The following is a 16,643-nucleotide window of genomic DNA, read 5'->3' on the forward strand; positions in this document are numbered from 1 at the left end:
TTAATGTGCGAAATATACAGTTTGATACATTTAATGTCATAATTCAAGTAGTTGAATACTTAAAAATATTCAACCGCTTGTACCGATCCGCGTTTTCGAAATATTAAAAAATGTCTCATTTGTAAGGCTGTTATTAGATAAGTTAAACACGGGTAATAGCGATGTTTTATACGTGATAAGACTATATGCCTCTTTCAACCAAATACGCAGCTCATGGATGAGTGTTTGATCCACCACTTCTCTCCGCTGGTTGCCATGTGTCACAAGCTGCAAGGAAGAAAAATACAGCATGATAGTTTGGCAAAATTGGATGAGTGGACTACAAAATTAGGCTTACACGCTTTCGATAAAGGCTGTAAATATGCCACGTGTATTGCCACTTGGCTTAAAACCTGCCCGGGGGACGGATCCGGATTCTCGTCGGATCCTCTTTGTAAGGATCTCGAAGATCCGTGAATCGTGTCCGTTTATCGTGCGGTCATAAATCATTTTAAATATTTTTATTTAAAAATAAACATAAACAATATTTGACAAAAATTAACCGCACGATGTACGATGAATGAATACGATTAACAGATTTCTAAAATCCTCACCAAAAGGATTCGGAGAGGATCCTCCTGTTGGCCTGGGGACCAAGGACCCCACTTCATATTAATCGATCTTTCAGACGAGAAGGAAAATATTTGCATGAAGCGGAGAATGCTAAGGTGGCAGTGTCGTAAATTTATCATGCGTCGTGTTTGGACACCCTGCAACTTAGCGTCCTCGTTTCATGTAAGTCCTCAAGATGAGGAACATTTCATGAGACAATCTGATCTGCATTGGTTAACCGATCACACCCAGTTCTCATATCCATGAATATGTATATCCATCGTTACAAGCAGAAACCATGGCAAAAAGCTTTAGACTTCTAGTAAGCAACCTTCCCTCAGCATGTGGGTTAGAAAATTGAGTTAGATTTTGGGTAATGTAAACCAGGAAAAGAGTCTATTGTTGTTGCCGGGAGGCGGACTCGACCACGATGATATGTTCAATGGAAGGTCCCGCCCTCGGGCTTGAAAGATCTCGAGTAGATGAATGAGCAATACCCCCTTCCTCAGCAGTTTCCAAAGCAGCGTCTGCCTCATTGCCTGCACCTGCATTTTCTGTACGGACTGGGCAGAATGCTCCCTGCAACCTCAACAAATGCCTCTGACTATCAGGTTGGGTTCTCACATACCGGTTGGTTGTCAACACACTGAGAGATGAACGCTCAGAGTCGGGACGGAGATTGGATATAGCACTGAGGTCGAGATTTGGGAAGACTGAGCAACGGCATCTGGGACATTTCACATTCAGTCGAAGCCACTCATCGATGCATTCTACATGGAAATTGTGAGCGCAAGGCAGGCCGCGAACCTGCACAACTTCCAGAAAGAATCTGTTGTTGAACTTTGCAATAACTGAGCCACTATCAGAAGGTAAAATATGTACGGGCAATCTGTTTGTGAAATTGGGAGAGGTAGTTTGCATTGCTTAATGATAAGCTATGCACTTGATTCCTATTTTCTTAAAATTCTCTCAACATTTTACAGATAGCAACGGAAGGGGTCCATTGATCCAATTCTTATATAAACAATTTGGTAGTGAAACATAAGATTTGACTTCTACCCGAGAGACATGGAATAATTAAGATCGATGCGGTGTTTACAGTAGGATAGATATTCATAGAAAATTTACCTCATTGCCTACATGAAACTCTTCCAAGCAGATCGGACATTCACTGCAATCAGTTGGAACAGCCTTCAGTCTGAACTTGGGAAGCTCCTGAATGAGTGCTTCAACTGCTTCTCTCTGTAACACCCACACAAGAACGTCAACCATCAGAACTCAACAATTAAAATATCAATAGTGAATTGATAAACAACAAATAATTCACAAGGAAAAAGGAACTGTCATTGAAGAGGTTTGTTTATACCATATTTAGGGCCTCGTATATTTGGGCCTTGGGCCTTGTATTTGGGCCTCACACTAAAGCCCATACTTTGTAAAAGAGGAGGAGCCCCTTATTCTATAAAAGGGGACTCCTCCCCTCATTCTGGAAGAGGCTCATTCTCACCCTCAGAGGCTCTCCTTCCTTCTCCCCCACCCTCCTTTCTCCGGGGGACTTCCCCCAAACACTTGTATCCATACACATACAGAGAAACAATATCAACTACAGTGTGGACGTAGCCCAAGCATTGGGGTGAACCACGATAAAATCCTTGTGTTCTTTGTGTTCTTCGTGTTCTTGAGCGTTTGTGCAGATTCACGGTCGGATTTACGTTGTTCCAAGACCATCCCGGTTTTGTGCATCAACATTTGGCGCCGTCTGTGGGAAACGACACGAAAAGCTATGTCGGTTTTCTTTCATTTTTTTCACCTCCACCGTAAATCTGCAAAACCCAATCTACTAGCTACTGCTTCCACCATCCCAAGCTCCTAACACCCTTTATTTATTCCGATCTACGGATCTACTATTTCTGAGCAAAATCCAACTGTTGGGTTTCGTTGTGAAGATCAAAGATACCAGATATGGATGCCTTCTCTTCCTCCTTTCTATCTATATTTCCCACTCAAAAAATATATATATCAATTTCTCCTGCCATAACATCCCCCAAGCTCAGCAGCATCTATGCTGTAAGAATTGAAACCCTTCAGTGAAACCCTCCAGTGAAACCCTCAGTGGACCCCAGGCACGTGCTCTCCTACAACTTTGCTCCAGTTGAAGAACTTCCGCCCACGGAGTGCGAGATCATATAGGGCACCCTGTCGCCGTGCCTCGACGGAGCCTACATTCTATAAATCCCCGAACCCGCAGTACCTTCCACGTGGGCCTACCACCTGTTCGACGGGGAAGGAATACTTCACTCCGTTAGGATTTCTGGAGGCTGGACGGTGCTCTGCAGCAAATATGTCAACACCGGTGCTCAGTGCACCGTTGAACGCGACGTCGGCCACCCTATTCTTCCCAACGTCTTCCCCGGCTTCAACGGCCTCACTCGACCCAACAAGGTCAGATCTTCGACGACGCCAGCGCGATCCACCTTCACCATGAACCGCTGCCTGAGCTGGAGCTGCACCGACAGGGCCTTGCTCTTCCATGGCCGCCCACTCCATCCTTCGCAACCATAAACCCGTACCTCTACCCAGTACAGGATTCAACGGCCCACGTCTCTCCTCTCAGTACTCAGCTGAAGAACAAGAATATCACAAATGACTATGAAGGAGGGTTCAAGCGACGAAATGGGCCATGCGTTCACCGAGTCAGAAACCCAACGATGGAACAAATCTAGTCCTAGCTCTAGCACTTTGGGTATGATGTGCTTGTTTCAAGAGCTGCACGAGAGAGATGGTGTGCCTGCATAAGCCTTGGTCGCCGGATGAGCCGATTCCCTGCGAGCTAGTCGACGGCGGGTGCAGGTGGTGGAGCGCACATAATGCAGTTGTAAACCTAGAAGATCACTCCAACCTCCAATCAGATAAACTAGTAAAAAGGATGGGGAAAGATGCGAAGGCATGAGGAAAAGGGAAGGGAAAGGAAAATTCGAGAAGGTCGACGATGGACCCCAGGCACCTGCACTTATGTTAAAACAAGGCACAAACTTTATGAAAAGAAAAGAACAAAAGCAGAAGAGCAGAAAAGAAAAGTACTTTGATGGGATTTCTACAGCTGGAGTACACCAGCTTGTTTTCAAACAGCAGAAAAAGAAAAAAGAGGGGTGATGGTGGATGGGCACGACCAGGCTATCCAAGAAAAGTAAGTGGAGTTAACCCTTCAGTTTCGCCAAGAGACAGAGAAAGAAACGCAGTGGAAAGAAAAACAAGGATGGGGAAAGCAAAAGAAAAACAACCAGGCCGAAAGCAACTAGGCCATCCCTTCAGCATTAAAAGAGCCACGTGCTCCACCGAGGCCACGAGTGAGCTGCGGGAGACAAAAGCAAAAGCAAGGAATAAACACCCCACCAGAATGATGTAATTTATTTTATCTTTCGGAGACATTTGTATAAACCCCATCAGAGGGTAATATGTATAAATCCCATCAGAGGGTAAAAAAAAAAAAAAAAAAAAAAAAAAAAAAAAAAAAAAAAAAAAAAAAAAGGCAAAGCCCAAAATAAATGGGCTGGAATGTTGTGTGGAGAGCGAATGCCCATAAGCCCAAAATAGCTCCAACCAGGCGATCAAAAGTACGCCCAGTACTCCACAATTATTCGACAACCTGCCGCTATTACCACCAATCAGGTGATCAAAAGTACGCCCAGTACTTCAAGTCATACATGAGCATTACTCATGTCAATCATACATAAACATTCATGAGCATCACTCATCCAATCATACATAAACATTCATGAGCATCACTCGTATCAACATTCATGACCATCACTCATGTCAACATCCATGAGCATCACTCATGTCAATCAACATAAACATGCATGAGCATCACTCATGTCAAATCAGCTTCAAAGACTTCATTTACAAGAGTTCTAGCTTCAAAAGCTTCATTTACAAGAGCTCTAGCTTCAAAGACTTCATTTACAGAGCTCTAGCTTCAAAGCTTCACTTGCAAAGCTTCACTTACAAAGCTTCAGTGCAAGGTATACAAATATCGCCTCCTAACAACCGCCACTTCGGCCCATACATGGATTCAATTTGAAGTCTCCAGCCAACAGACTCTATTGACCGAAGACTTGGGGGACTACATTATGTACCATATATTGGGCCTCAACTGGGCCTCATGAAAAATACTTGGGGGACTCTAGCCCATTATTTATGTATTGAGGAGCGAACCCTTATTCTATAAAAGGGACTCCCTCACTTTCATTGAAAGATCACCCATGATTTATGTATTGAGGAGCGAGCCCTTATTTTATAAAAGGGACTCCCTTACCACCATTAGAGAGCATCGCCGCCTACTGAGCAACCGTCTCACTGCGAGCATCAACTCTAACCCATCACTTATGTATTGAGGAGTGAGCCCTTATTCTATAAAAGGGACTCCCTCACCTTCATTAGAGAGAAACGCCGCCAGCTGAGCAACCGCCTCGCCGCGAGCATCAACTCTAGCCCATTATTTATGTATTGAGGAGCGAGCCCTTATTCTATAAAAGGGACTCCCTCACCTTCAAACGCCACAAGCCAAGCCAACCAAGGCAACATAAGCTACAAGCAAAGCGGCCTCGCAACATGTGCTACTTCTAGTTGAGCATCATTTCAGATTGGGCACCGCCTCATATCGAGCATCAGTTACTTCGGCCCACACATGGACTGAATTTCAAGTCTCCAGCCAAAAGACTCTCTTGACTGAAGACTTGGGGGACTACTGTTTATACCATATTTAGGGCCTCGTATATTTGGGCCTTGGGCCTTGTATTTGGGCCTCACACTAAAGCCCATACTTTGTAAAAGAGGAGGAGCCCCTTATTCTATAAAAGGGGACTCCTCCCCTCATTCTGGAAGAGGCTCATTCTCACCCTCAGAGGCTCTCCTTCCTTCTCCCCCACCCTCCTTTCTCCGGGGGACTTCCCCCAAACACTTGTATCCATACACATACAGAGAAACAATATCAACTACAGTGTGGACGTAGCCCAAGCATTGGGGTGAACCACGATAAAATCCTTGTGTTCTTTGTGTTCTTCGTGTTCTTGAGCGTTTGTGCAGATTCACGGTCGGATTTACGTTGTTCCAAGACCATCCCGGTTTTGTGCATCAACAAGGTTAATATTTCTTTTTAGTATATCCTCTTATTACCAGTTAAGCACAGCAATTAATACACTTTCATACTAGGCCTCTAAAGTTCAAGCATGCTTGAGAGAGTCTGAGACAGAGTAATGAGTTCACATACACGCAGGCATATGTGTCCGCAACACCCAGTAGAATCCGTTATCTCTATTTTCTAAGCATTGCTTTTGCCAATGCTAGTTTAAGCATAGAATTCATCCAAAATGATACAGCTTAAATAGCTTGAGTAACTACTATCATGATTTCAAACATCTGCATAGAATTTTTTTATTATTATTATACATAATATGTTGTAAAAAGAGTGAGATAACAATTAGACACAAAACTGAACAAATGTGCGAATCTAAGGGCAAGCAGCTTCCTCAACAGGAGAATTTTGGGGTGGAGGTTACCTGTGCTTGAGTCAAGTAAAGTCCAGGTTGGAATGCAGCAGCATCTTGGCCCATCCCTCTTGTTTCTTGACCGGCAGCTTCAAATGCCCAATCTGGCACCCGAATCATATCAACCAAAACCTTAACAATGAGGAGAAATCATTACTATGAATGATAGGAAGAACTGGATCAACACAGAATAAAAGAACTTTGAACACTTAATCGGCAATCAACAGAAAGTGGGCGTGTTACATAGTCAAAACAGCATTATCATATATTGTCTATCTGGTACAATAGAAATACTGGCATGAGCTAGTATGAGGAATAAAAACACTACGGGTCACCAATGAGAGGCTTAAGAGTGTGCGACCACAGCAATAAAATTATGTTTGTACTACTATAAGTTAATATGCATTCATAAATATTACAATAAAGGACACTTTCATAATGGGAAAACAAAAAATGACGTTTCAGTGTTTACCCCATATTCTGACACAGGAATCCCTTGCTGAGCTCGCAGTAAGTGTGCCTCCCTTCGTGTCAACCACTGAAAAAAAGGGTTTGGAAATTAGGATAAGAACATCAAAATTCGAAATAAAATGTCCTGGTTGAATCTAGAAAATGGACAAAGCGCCACTAACCTTCCCAATTGACATGCAAGCAATGCAAAGTAGTGCACAGTAGCTAAAAAGTAACCAAATGAGAAAACCCCACTTCTGACCACTTTCAGGCAACTGCAAGCATTAAAATGCATTAGCACCGCCACTAAGATTGTTTAAACTTTAAAACACCACTGTTCTGCCAATGAACTAAGAAATATAACTTACACAGTCCTTCGATTTGTGAAACCACAGTGTGCCAAGCACTGTCCAAGTCCAAAGAAATGGATAAAGCAGCAGAGAAAGAATCGAAAGGACCACTACTCTTCCGCAGAAACGAGCATATCTTTGCTGCCACCCAAAATCCCTAAAACCACAACAATTCGAAGGGAAACAAAAAGGGTTTATGAACCATTCAAACTACAAATTGAATAAACTATGTAGCAGAGAAAGATTAACTAAAGAAATGGCCTTACAAACCCATTCCAGAGGCAAGCCCATTATCCACAAACATCAACATCCGAAAAACAAACACAGTAGTGTAATCAACCTGAGATTAAAGCAAACATATTTCAAATAATCCCATATCAAAATTGCTTGGAATTCAGAGAATATATATAAATATCTATAAACCTACCACGATCCATATGTGCAACGGGTACACACAAGTATGGTACCGCTTCCAATTAATTCCAACAATCACTCTGTCACCAAACCCGTTAAAGAAAACGAAAAATTGGGAAAATTGGGATTCCAGCCAGAAAATAAAAACCCTAATTTACAAGAAATCAAAGGATACACGCTCGTCGCGAGCATCGACAAGAAGAACCCATCGTACCTGCAAATGCAAAATCGTAGAAAATTCGACATCGAAATCCCTAAAACCCACACACAGAAATCGAGCGGCGGATTGAAAGAAAAGAAAGAAAGATGACTTACCACTTGAAATCGACGCCTCGGATGGCCATGGCGGACGGTGAGCTGTGCAGAAGAACCTTACACAGAAGACGACAGCGAATTCCAAGACCCGACGATGCTCAATTGAAGAGATAAATTCTTGCAATCCTTCGTACGCAGAGATTGGGAGGAGGGAGATTCCGGAGAGAACAAAGCTGGCGAACAAGAAAGAGACTGATGAGAGAGAGAGAGTGTGAGAGACTGACGACGACTTACTGTGAACTTTTGCTGACTGGTAATCTCTCTTCTTCCCAATTACTTGACGGCGTTATGACGGGCGTGAGTTTACTGCCTTTTACTTTTTGTTAAAGGTTAATTATATTAACACCCCACAAATTGTTGAATAAACCCCACAAACTTAATACACCCCACATTTATTTTTTCACTTAAAAATTATCTTAATACAACCCACTTACTTTCCCATAATACCCCCCACACCCCACATTTTCAATATACATCTTATATTTTGTACCTACACTCCACATTTCTCAAATCTTATAACATTCATTTTTAATTTTCAGGGATTGAATCTAACCATATGAACACTAAAAGATGAATATGAATATAGAAGTTTAAATAATGCAGCAAACGCGAGATTAAATAATTATCAATGTCATCGAAATCACTAAAACAATGAAAACTATGAAGTCTTACCTCATGTGAAGCTTCTGAAACATCGATTTCGTGTTGCATTCGTCAAAAACAATTTTTCTTAATCAACATGTTTGATAGTTGAGAAGATAAATAATACGCTAAAAGTGATTTGAGATGTATTTATAAATCTTTATTTTTTTAAAAACCTAATAAGGTCAAAATTGTCATTGCATAGTGGAGTAAATAAGTCATTTAATATTAAATTTTAATGTGAGGTGTATTCAACATTTTGTTAATTTTAATTTATATTTATTTTTTTATTATTTTTAATCTTTATGCAAAATGTATTTTTTTTAACACGGACGCTATGCGCGATTTAAAAAAAAAATTAAGGAGAGGAGGATCATACCCTTGACTTCGAATGTTACTAGGCAGAGGTGAATATTCTTAACCAAATGAGATACAAGTTTCTTTCAAACGTGGTAAAATTCAGGCTATTAAATTGAATTAACCCTATTGTTTTCCAGTTGTTGCCATGTTCATCCTTATTTTATTAAAGATTTGTTGTCTTTGAACATAACATAACATTGAGTAAAAAAATGGAGTTTTAACGAAAAGCCCACAATACTGTTCACTTTAACGAAAAACCATAGTTTTACACTAAAAAGTCAAACCTGATACTATTCACTTTACCCTTTATTTTGTCCTTATTATTAAAACTCAAAGTTTTCAAGTCATTTTCATTAGTTTTCCTTAAAAAAAAAAAAGAGTTTTAACAAAACACTCTCGGTACTGTTTACTTTTAACGAAAAATCACATTTTTACCTTTAACTGACACTATTTACTATACCTTTAAAAAAGACTTTTCGTTAAAAGATAAGTTTTTTATAACTTTTCGTTAGTTTTCGTTAAAAACTACTCCAATGTAGGGGCAAATCTTGAATGATCAGTCCACCGACCGACCACTCACATTCTGTAACTATCGTGCAAGATTTATCCCGTATCGGAGAAAATAGCACATTTCAGTATCTTGTGTTTGGAAAGATGATTACGTTGGTTACAATTTGGTGGCCTTAGGCATTTATATACAGCTGATGCAGGTTGCTTGTAAGTAGGTACACTATTGGTATCAACAAATCTGACTTCTGGTGCAAAAGAAAGTCCCCTTCCCCTGTGTAAATCTTAAAACAATTAAGCCAAGATCATCGAACTTCATGATTTTCACATACAAATAAAATGCGGAAATACATTAAACAACCAAGCGTATCTTAATCCATCACAACGAACGCTATGAGATCCCAAACGGATTCTGTTAGCGGCGGAGGAAATAGGTGTTCTCTCTCTTACCTCTATTTGCACGTGAAAACCCTAATCGTGTTTTTCCTATCAAGTGCATATTAGATGGGTATATGCAATATATAAAAGTGAGGCAGGGAGAGGATCCGTTTCCATTTAAAGCCCATAATCAATTACCACCTATCACAGTAATTTGATAGGAAACATTTCTCATAATTTGACCAATAGGATTATTTACAAATAATAATATCCGTTAAACCCTACATATCATATGAACCGTGTCATATGGACCACTTTAGAATATTAAAATATTCTTACACCCTGTGCCTGAAACTCAAAAGAATTACCACTTACAATGCTTCCTTCGACACGATAATCGCGTTAAAGTAAAGAGTTTCGGATTACCTGCGCAAGTCGAGTCCAATTATACCAGCTTGCAGGACTGTCAAATTGTCCGAGTGTGGTGAGACAATGATCACAGTGTCTTCAGAGTACTAAGTTTTGAGTACGGATATGAGTTGTATCACCCGAACGAACACGTCTGAGACGCTCTCGTTTGGAGAAAGAGTATCTGATGCATATACCTGATGTGAACTAGCAGAAGAAATGATCATACTTTGCTACTTGGTTGAAAGGAAAAAAAATCCTGATGACTTAAAGATATGGTTGTAAATTGGAAATGTTTACTTCTGAAACAGCTTCCAATCCACAGGCGAAATATATACCTGATGTGAACTAGCAGAAGAAATGTATACCTGATGTGAACTAGCAGAAGAATTGCTGGTTGGTGAGCCGAACTGGGGGCATCTGGAAGAGGCCGCGAGCAAAGGCTGCTTCTTGTGCTGACATGGGGCTGAGAAAATTGTGTGCAAAAGGGGTTGCGGCGATGGATACGGTGAGGGCGGCTAGGAGGCTGCAGCGGCCGATGGGTGGAATGATTTGATGGGTTTTGAGTTGTTGACGATGGATTTTGAGGAGTAGGAGGAGGGCGGGGGTTAATGGAGGAAGCTGTTGCTAGCATTTTTGGCGGGTATATTGGGGGCGGACCGGAGTGAGCCTTAACAAACTTAACTCGGATAAATTTTGCAGTATGATCGGAAACAAACAGTATATCATTTGTTATTATATAAATAGTAGGATATGTGTATTAAAATGTTAATAATTTAAAAAATAATTTTTTTTACCATTTATATATAAACACGTGATGTACTTCTTATTTTCTCGTCACAATGAAAATTTTCACCCTTTGCTCTATTTCTCTGACAGTTTTCACTTCCTCCAACCAAATCCAAGCCGATATATGCGACCAATGGGATCTGGAACGACATGTAGTTTACATCCAAGCCCAATATTTTGTCAGCACCAAGCCCAGAAAATACAGGTCCTAAACATTCAAGTCTCCGGCTCAGCCCACTACTGCCTTTGTCTCCCTCGAACATGTAAATCTATGCGATATTGTACATAAGTCGTTAACACGATACGAAATTGCATGAACTCTTTGGTGCATAAGTCAGGTTTATCAAGTCTTATTGATAACGTTTGGACCCATTAATCTAAAGGTTCGTGTCATGTTAATCTGTGACATCTATTTTCACTTGTTTAGATTTAGAATCTTTTAATCAAAAGATACAAATTTTATTTACTAACTTGTGAAAGTACACCAAACATGTGTACAAGACGATGGCAAATAAAAACAATAAATTCACAAGGGCAAAATTAACATAAACAAAAATTGCATTAACAACTATAAAACCTACATGACAATAATCAAGTTTAATCTCTTATCAACGTACACAACTTAAAACACCCTAATTAAAACCTAAAAACCACCACCACATGAATGAGCGCCACCAGCAAATCAAGTGCATCTAGTCAACATTTTTCCATCTAATGATAGAAGCCAAAGAGAGACTACATACAAAATAAGTGCAGAAGATTTGAACTCCCAGCAAACAAAGTGCATCTAGTCAACATTTTCCCATCAAACTCTACAACAACAACAACCAAGTTTTATCCCACTAAGCGAAGTGTATGTGAATTCTAAAATGCTATTGCGCACAATTTTACGCCAAATCTTCCGTTAGCTCCAAGCTCGTAATAAAAGAAAACCTTCGTTCGTTGGTTATAAAAACACAGATTGAATGTACTAAAAAAGTGGCTACTTGTTGCTTACAACTTTTTAGAAATGATCTCATAGAAATTGCCAAGTGAATAACCCCTTTGTTTATAACAAAAAACAAAGTACTGGCCTCTTAATCCAACAAGAAAAATAATAAGAATTTGTAGCTGTAGCTTCTAATTAACTAGATGTATTTGTTGGCTACTGATGTTTTATATATACATAGTGCCAGCAAATGAGTTCCTAGATAGCTGGGACTAGGAACTGAAATGCACGCTGCACAAAATTAGTGGGCTACTGAGGCCAAAAATATGAAGCATCTTTGCCTTGGTAGTATTATAAACTCGCAGCTCTGGGATTTTACCAAACCCATACTTAACATTATCTAGTTCAGCTGGCTGCAGGCTGCAGCTATCCTTTCGATGTTCGAGTCCCTCTCCCCTTGAATATGGTTATATAAATCTCACTCCTGTTTTCCATAACTGAGATCTGTCAAGCGTGAAGACACAATGACGAGAAAATTTTCATTGTGATCGGAACACAGGTTGTACATCCTGCATTTTTATATAAGTTATGAAATTTTTTATTTTTTAAGTTATTAAAATTTTAACACATATATCTTATTAATTATATAATGACATATAATGTATCATTTTGTGTTCTGATCACATTGAAAAATATATCCCCAATGACATATGACATGGTTCTCTGAAACGAGCCAGTTGCTCCTGTCCACATGCACAAGATTAAATATATATATGCTCTTGATTTCCTAAAACTCTATATGAAGTAGGCCACACCTTTTTCCAGGTTTCACTCTTCAATTTAGGAAAACATGAAACGGAGAGTGTTTTTAGATAGGTTGATCATATTCACACATTTATTTTTATCTCTTACATATCATTTTTAAATTTTAACCGTTTGATCAAATGAATTGAAAAAAAATAAATGAACAAAAATTAACAATGGTGTGGTTGAAGTAAAAAAAAAATGTGAATAACACTACGTATTCTTCAAATATTATTATTTGAATGAAAGATAGTCGTATCGTTATCAACTCAAAAGTTGTTAATAGTATCTTATTGTATTGATAGCAAATAGTCTCAAATAAAGTAATCAATATGTTGTTGTTATACTGGTAGTGATATAAGAAGTGATTGTCTTAGTCTCTTTTTTTTACTTGGCGCTCTTTCATTTTCTTTTTTCTAACATTTTATTAATAAAGCTCGAACAGTACATCAAAATCATGCACAAGACAAATGTTTTAACATAACTACAAAATTAATAACCTCAAAAGACTAAACTAATGCATACAACACCGGCACAAGCAACTAAAAAAATTCGCTACACCAAAATTTAGCATAGTTCGTGTTCAAACCAACACAACCCAAAACAACCAAAACACTAAATTGAATCATAGCCCTAAACTATAACTACCACCATGAATCAAAAGTACACCATAGATTCCACCGGATCTAAGACAGTGTTTAAAATAGCAATATCGGTTGAAATAGTGATATGCAAATTTTTAGAATTATCGATGAATATATCGATATCCGTTGCCTTTAACGAAAATTCTGAAAATTTGCCATGGGTAATTCTCAAAAAAATTAAAAGTTTGGACTCTGCAATGGGTTCAAGCAAAATTTTATGTATTGATATCATCGATAGCCTTTCACCTAAATTTCATCCCCCCTTTCCATATCGATCCTTGACTTTCAAATATTTCGACGAAAATATCCACTTTTATTGATATTTTAAACACTAGATCCAGGCAAGAAGAACTTGTTGAATAATGACGGATATGAAGAAGATCAATCTCCAATGATTCATCTACGCATAATAGCAGCTAAGAGTCATCATCAAACAAGGTCGGCCAAAATCACAAGGGCAAATCATAATGAAGTCCTTCAACTTTGAGGTGGAAATTTAGAGAAAGCGTTTTTGGAGAATGATGAAAATGAGGGATGAGCAAGGAGGTGACTTTTTTTTTTTGTCAGAACAAAAAAGAAGTGATTGTGAATTGAAAATTGGCAAAGACTCAGATTAAGTCCCACAAGAAACTAGTTATTATTACGAAAAATATGAACAAGAACAATGAGGGGTTTTCTCCTCCACTCTTCCTCTAGAGTTTTCGTTCTCTTTTTTCCTTTAATTTTATTTTTCTAACATTAATAAAGCAATAGACAAAAATAAAGAAAGTGACTACACAAAATGAGAAATTGGGAATCACTCCCCTAGTGATATTTGAGAGCTGTTCCCAAAAGAAAAACCAACACTTCTACTTAATATGTGCTTTGTACGATATGCATATTCAAAATTTCAAATTAGTAATGTCACATCTACCATTTCTTTATCTGCATTATTATCTGCAGAGTGCAGACTTATACATTGCTGGATATGTATCCAGTTCTATATGCGTAAGTGCTTTTGAAATAAAGCAACAGTTTTGCCCAGAGCAAAGCATATAGCACTCAGAAAAAGCAAGCCACTGTAGTACCTCTTCAGCTATATATTCACTGAAAAACCCTATTTTTCACTCCTCTCTCTCTCTCTCTCTTCCCTCCACAACATGAAAATCTTCCTCTTGTTCTTCTTCTTATTATTCGCACTTTTCCAGGTAAGAAAACTATTGCAAACAACAAAATTCATATTTCACTTACAGTTTATAATGCATGTTCATGCAAATTTATATACACACATACATATATCTTCCAAACCCTAATTAACTTCATTTTTGCATGTCCATGCAGGTCTCAGTAGCGAGCACAAGCAATGAAACTACAAACAACCCTTTCACTCCCAAAGCCTCACTCAACCGCTATTGGGACACCCACATTTCCAACAACCTCCCAAAACCCGCCTTCCTCTTCGCCAAAGCCTCCCAACTCGACCCAGTCAACTCAACGATTCTCACCAAACTCGCCGCTCAAAACTCACTGTCCTCCCACTTCACCTCCTTCTGCTCCCTAGCCAACCTCTGCTGCTCCTTCGACTCCTCCGCCGAAACCCACCAACAAGACATCGCCACCCGCCACCCCAAAAACGCAAACTTCGCCGTCTACGCCGACAAGAACTTCGCCAACTACGGCTCCTCCCAACTCGGTGGAGTCGACTCGTTCAAGAACTACTCGGAAGAGTTGAACTCGCCCCGCGACTCGTTCAAGAAGTACAGCAAGGGCTCCCACTCGCACTTGGAGAAGTTCACGTCCTACGCCCACGATGCCAACGTCGCAAACTCCAACTTCACCAGCTACGGCGCCGACTCGGGCGGCGGTTCGGGCGAGTTCACCAGCTACGACGACCGAGTCAACGTCCCTAGCCTCGGATTCACATCCTACGACTCGAACGCCAACGACCACCGTCTCTCCTTCACCGGGTACGGCCACGACACCAACTCGGGCTCTGAATCTTTCACCAGCTACGGAAAATCCGGCAATTCTAACCCGAACCAGTTCACCAGGTACGCTGAAGGTTCGAACATAATAGGGTCGGGTTTCACGGGTTACGGAGAGTCCGGGAACGGCCAAAACGATTCGTTTACAGGGTATGGGCAATCTGGTAATAACCCACATAACAATTTCAAGAGCTACGGCGCCGGCGGGAATGCCGGGCTCGATGGGTTCTCCAATTACCGGAGCTGGGCGAATGTCGGCGACGATACGTTTCAGTCGTACGCGAGAAATTCAAATTCCGGAAAAGTGAGATTCTCGAATTACGGGAAATCGTTCAACCCCGGAAACGACTCGTTCAAAGAGTACGGAGCCGGGTCGAAGGGTCGGACCACCGTCGGGTTCAAAACGTACGGTTTGGGTCGGAGTTTCAAAGAGTATGCCAAAAATGGCGTCACTTTTGCAGAGTATAACGATTTGAGCAGCGTAGGAACCCATTCGACTGAAAAGGAGTCTAGTGGCAGTGCTGTAAATAGGTGGGTTGAGCCCGGCAAGTTCTTCAGGGAATCAATGTTGAGGCAGGGGAATGTAATGGTGATGCCCGACATTAGGGACCGAATGCCGGAAAGGTCGTTTTTACCCCGGGGGATTTTGTCGAAATTACCTTTTTCCACGTTGAGGATGTCGGAGATTAAGGAGATATTTCACGCACCGGAGAACTCCGCCATGGAGCGCGTGCTGACGAACGCGCTGGCCGAATGTGAGAGGGATCCGAGCCCGGGCGAAACCAAGCGGTGCGTGGGGTCGGTTGAGGACATGATTGACTTTGCAGTCTCGTTCCTCGACCGCAATGTGGTGGTCCGGACCACGAAAAATGTGAGCGGGTCAAAGCAGAAGGTGATGATCGGAGCGGTCAGCGGAATCAACAGCGGAAATATAACCAAATCGGTTTCGTGTCATCAAAGTTTGTATCCCTACTTACTGTATTACTGCCACTCGGTGCCTAGGGTTAGGGTTTATGAGGCTGATATCCTTGATGTGGAGAGTAAGAGCAAGATCAACCACGGTGTTGCCATTTGTCACATGGACACGTCATCGTGGAGTCCGGGACATGGTGCATTCGTGGCACTGGGGTCCAGTCCGGGAAAAATTGAAGTCTGCCACTGGATATTCGAGAACGACATGACGTGGACAATTGCGGATTAAGGACTGACACTGTTTTGTCTTCCATGTTTCACTGAGATTTATTGTGGTAATTAAGAAGCTTTTTGGTTCGGTGATTTCATTGTTTTATATATGGTTAAAGTTTGGGAGTTTGTTAGTTCAATGTCTGCTTTTCTTTTGCTTTTAATTTTTAACAGACAAATGCTTTGATTTCACACGAATCATTGATCCAGTTAGCTAGCTAGGTTTGGCTCTTAAATCTTAATACTTAATTGAGTTTGAATTCATGCTTTCATCCAAACCGGGCAATCATAGATAGATAATTGATTTTTGTTCATTGATTTCAAATCATTTGATCAGTTGAAAATTAAGAGGAGTGTGTGATAGGTAAAAT

The 16,643-nt window shown here is 40.4% G+C and overlaps 2 protein-coding genes across 3 annotated transcripts; one reads left to right on the plus strand and one right to left on the minus strand.

Annotated features, from left to right (window-relative positions):
• Positions 1–817: 817 nt before the first annotated feature.
• Positions 818–7,979, minus strand: LOC126626201 (E3 ubiquitin-protein ligase SIS3-like). Of its 2 annotated transcripts, XM_050295440.1 has the most exons (11): positions 7,901–7,979; positions 7,667–7,839; positions 7,527–7,565; positions 7,365–7,431; positions 7,204–7,277; positions 6,956–7,094; positions 6,770–6,862; positions 6,610–6,675; positions 6,150–6,269; positions 1,720–1,833; positions 818–1,398 (listed from the first exon to the last, which is right to left on the minus strand). In XM_050295440.1, the coding sequence occupies exons 2-11, from the start codon at positions 7,693–7,695 to the stop codon at positions 988–990; spliced, it is 1,152 nt and encodes a 383-aa protein (XP_050151397.1). In that variant the 5' UTR covers positions 7,696–7,839; positions 7,901–7,979; the 3' UTR covers positions 818–987. The 2 variants fall into 2 exon arrangements, with proteins under 2 accessions (XP_050151397.1, XP_050151396.1); XM_050295439.1 differs by lacking the exon at positions 7,901–7,979 and having other exon boundaries at positions 7,667–7,894.
• Positions 7,980–14,043: 6,064 nt separating this feature from the next.
• LOC126626198 (polygalacturonase 1 beta-like protein 3) lies at positions 14,044–16,412 on the plus strand. Its single transcript, XM_050295434.1, has 2 exons — positions 14,044–14,313; positions 14,447–16,412. Exons 1-2 carry the CDS (start codon positions 14,266–14,268, stop codon positions 16,289–16,291), a joined length of 1,893 nt encoding a protein of 630 aa, XP_050151391.1. The 5' UTR covers positions 14,044–14,265; the 3' UTR covers positions 16,292–16,412.
• Positions 16,413–16,643: the final 231 nt, after the last annotated feature.

The sequence above is a fragment of the Malus sylvestris genome, chromosome 6, assembly GCF_916048215.2.
Source record: "Malus sylvestris chromosome 6, drMalSylv7.2, whole genome shotgun sequence".
Taxonomy (NCBI): Eukaryota; Viridiplantae; Streptophyta; class Magnoliopsida; order Rosales; family Rosaceae; genus Malus; species Malus sylvestris.